Source organism: Mastomys coucha, unplaced genomic scaffold (genome assembly GCF_008632895.1).
Source record: "Mastomys coucha isolate ucsf_1 unplaced genomic scaffold, UCSF_Mcou_1 pScaffold21, whole genome shotgun sequence".
In the NCBI taxonomy this organism is placed as follows: Eukaryota; Metazoa; Chordata; class Mammalia; order Rodentia; family Muridae; genus Mastomys; species Mastomys coucha.
This window is the reverse complement of record NW_022196904.1, coordinates 93,670,147-93,673,507: the sequence shown is the minus strand read 5'-3', so window position 1 is coordinate 93,673,507 and position 3,361 is coordinate 93,670,147. Positions and strand designations below refer to the sequence as shown.

Sequence of the window (3,361 nt, the reverse complement as noted above, 5' to 3'; positions counted from 1 at the left end):
AAGCAATAATAGTAAAATGACTTGATAATTCACTGGAAACAATGAAATTCAGGCAGACAGGAGTTGTAATAATAGGGAAATGTGTTTTCTTTATCTAACTAATGAATAGCTATACTCAGATTTGCATCGAGCAGAACTATCCTATGTGGAGGGAGGTAGAAAGTAATAGAAAACAAGACTGGAATAGCAAGGTTATTGGCAGGATTTGCTGAAGGAAGCTCCTCTGCAAAAATCCTCCTATGCAAAATGTCACACACCCACAGGCCACACAGCATCTTCACAAAGAGTCCCAGATGAGGCTGCAGCTATCTCACAGATATTTGCTGTGTGGAGAGCTTCCTCAGTGAGAGAATAACTCTCCCTCACTTCTCACACCTGTCCAGTTTCTGCTCTAAGTGACAATTCAGGGTAAGGTTTCTCTGTGTTGCATTTGAAAATCATGTTCTTACATCACCATGATTTATTAAACCTGTTACACTCAGCTTGTGAAACTTCTCACCAGTATTACGATCTATCACTCATGGTCACAGAAACAAACATTGAGTGTTTAGTAGAAAATTCAAACTTTCATGTGATTTTTACCATGTCATTTAAATTTTTCGCCCCTGTGCTTGTGTTTTCTGATATACACAATGAAGACATAATATGGGTTTGTGTTATTTAGGTTTAAATAAAGGAACCATCCTTCTCTCAAGTATTAGTAACCTAATGTATGGGATTTTGCCTAATTGCTTAATTAATATATTTTCTCAAAATAGAATGCTGTTAAGAATGTCAAAGGCAATCAAATGATCAAGTGAATGAATAGTATATACTTTATCACATATATTACTAATGTAAGAGCTAATAATATACATCAAGATAATTAATTACAGGCACTGAGTCTATTCTCATTTTGTTGTGTAAACATCAACAGTTTGTAGTCCTAGAGATTATTTCTTTTTAAGGGTTCAAAAACTGTACAAAAAAATCTTTGCTCCTTCAAATGCAAGTCTATGCTTGTATTTTGTGTTGCAAAGAAGCTTTAATTCATTGTCATGATTCCTCCATGTCCATTGTAAATATTTTATAGAAAGAAGCTCTTATACTTTTAGAGAATAGACTTTTAGCAATTTAGCTTTTTGTTCCTTGGAACATTTTTAGTGCCATGATTAGTGCTAAAAACAAGTATATGGGAGCTGAGAGGAGCCCAGTGTGGAACATATGAGACAAAATTCCCTGTACTAAGGGAGGCAAAGAAAGAGCTATATTTGACTTGTCTGTCTGTGATACAATTAGCATTGTGGGTAGATTTTTGTTACTATGCATTGAAAACAGTTGGATTTCTGCACTTGTTGATTAGTTTTAAATTGCAAGGAGAATGCAGACCTAACAGTTCAAATCTCTCCAAATATTCTGGCCTTTTTGATGAGTCATCATTAGAACCCTCTGGTTATGTTAGGATTGAGACATTGAACGTACATTCTAAACACAGAGACAAATTCTCTTACACAAATTACACTGGCCACTAGCTTAGTCACCTTCAAGTAACAGCAGCCTTTCATGAACTCTTATAAGATTTTCATGGATTTTGTTCAATATTTAAAGGTATGGTATACACACACACACACACACACACACACACACACACACACACACACCGAGGAATAATGTGAGTTACATGGAGGCCATAGAAACTAGACTTTCTTTTTGTAATATGGTGTATAATAATGATTACTGCTTATATTCATAGAATATTTATTATTCATCATCTTAGCACATTGTAAAAATAATCCTTTTGCATAATCTTATTCATATAATAAGTGCATAACCTATGTTATTAACAATATTCTAAGCTTGATGCACTTAAATGATTGTAGAGAGTGAAAGCGGAACCATAAGTGGGGTAATCAACTGGTGAACATCATAGTCCATAGCAAGTGAAAAATGGCAGGAGAGTCTGAAGTATTAGAGAACCCTGCAAGACTCTTAAAATTTTTGCATTTTGGGGGTGCTTTTAATAAGTTCTCATTTCAGGGTATCATTTGTTTTCTACCTTATTATAATTTCTTAGCTTTTATTTATATTCTTCTCCAGTACATTGACATTATTACTGAGTATAAAATGCTCTTGACCTGCCAACTATTATGTCTGGAGCCAACAGCTCCAGCCTGACCCCAGAATTCTTTATCCTGAATGGTGTTCCTGGGCTGGAAGATGCACATGTCTGGATCTCTCTGCCATTCTGCTTCATGTACATGATTGCTGTTGTGGGGAACTGTGGGCTGATTTACCTCATTGGCCATGAGGAGGCTCTGCACCGGCCCATGTACTACTTCCTGGCCTTACTCTCCTTCACTGATGTCACCTTGTGTACAACTACAGTGCCTAATATGCTGTGCATATTCTGGTTCAATTTCAAGAAGATTGGATTTAATTCCTGCCTTATCCAGATGTTCTTTGTCCACATGTTGACTGGAATGGAGTCTGGTGTGCTCATGCTCATGGCCCTGGACCGCTATGTAGCCATCTGCTATCCTCTACGATATACCACCATCCTCACCAACCCTGTGATTGCCAAGGCTGGTCTTGCTACATTCTTGAGGAGTGTAATGCTCATTTTTCCATTCACTCTCCTCACCAAGCGCTTGCCCTATTGCAGAGGCACTCTTATCCCCCATACTTACTGTGATCACATGTCTGTAGCTAAGGTATCCTGTGGCAATGCCAAGGTCAATGCAATCTATGGCCTCATGGTTGCTCTGTTGATTGGTGTGTTTGACATTTGCTGTATCTCTGTGTCTTACACTATGATACTGCGAGCAGTAGTGAGCCTGTCCTCTGCTGATGCTCGTCACAAGGCCTTCAGCACCTGCACATCTCACATCTGTGCTATTGTGATCACTTATGTGCCTGCCTTTTTTACTTTCTTCACTCATCGTTTTGGAGGACACACAATTCCCCACCATATCCACATCATAGTGGCCAACCTCTATCTGCTACTGCCCCCTACCATGAACCCAATTGTTTATGGAGTCAAGACCAAGCAGATTCGGGAAAGTGTAATCAAGTTTTTACTTGGAGATAAAATGGGCATTACCTAAAACAAATGCATGTTAATACCAGCTATACTGCTTATGGTGGAGAAAATAGTGGAGAAAATTTTCATGAAAGATGAGTGAAATAGTATTAAGTCATCTAATTTGTAGATGTTCTGAGTCTTTGCGGGTGAAATTATAAAATATCGTTTATAAGGAAAGCTCTGCCAAAGTATAGGATGTAGAAATTAAATGCAATATACTCATTCTGTAAAAAGTCTTTTTGTGTGTACAGAATTCTATGTAAGTAGAAAAGTAATGAAATGATTCATGGAGACTAAATG

At 37.5% G+C, this 3,361-nt stretch overlaps 1 protein-coding gene across 1 annotated transcript; it reads left to right on the top strand.

The window, feature by feature from the left end:
- The first annotated feature begins 2,126 nt into the window (after positions 1 to 2,126).
- On the top strand, positions 2,127 to 3,083 carry LOC116100764 (olfactory receptor 52N2). Its single transcript, XM_031384498.1, has one exon. It carries the CDS (start codon positions 2,127 to 2,129, stop codon positions 3,081 to 3,083), a length of 957 nt encoding a protein of 318 aa, XP_031240358.1.
- The last annotated feature ends 278 nt before the right edge of the window (positions 3,084 to 3,361 follow it).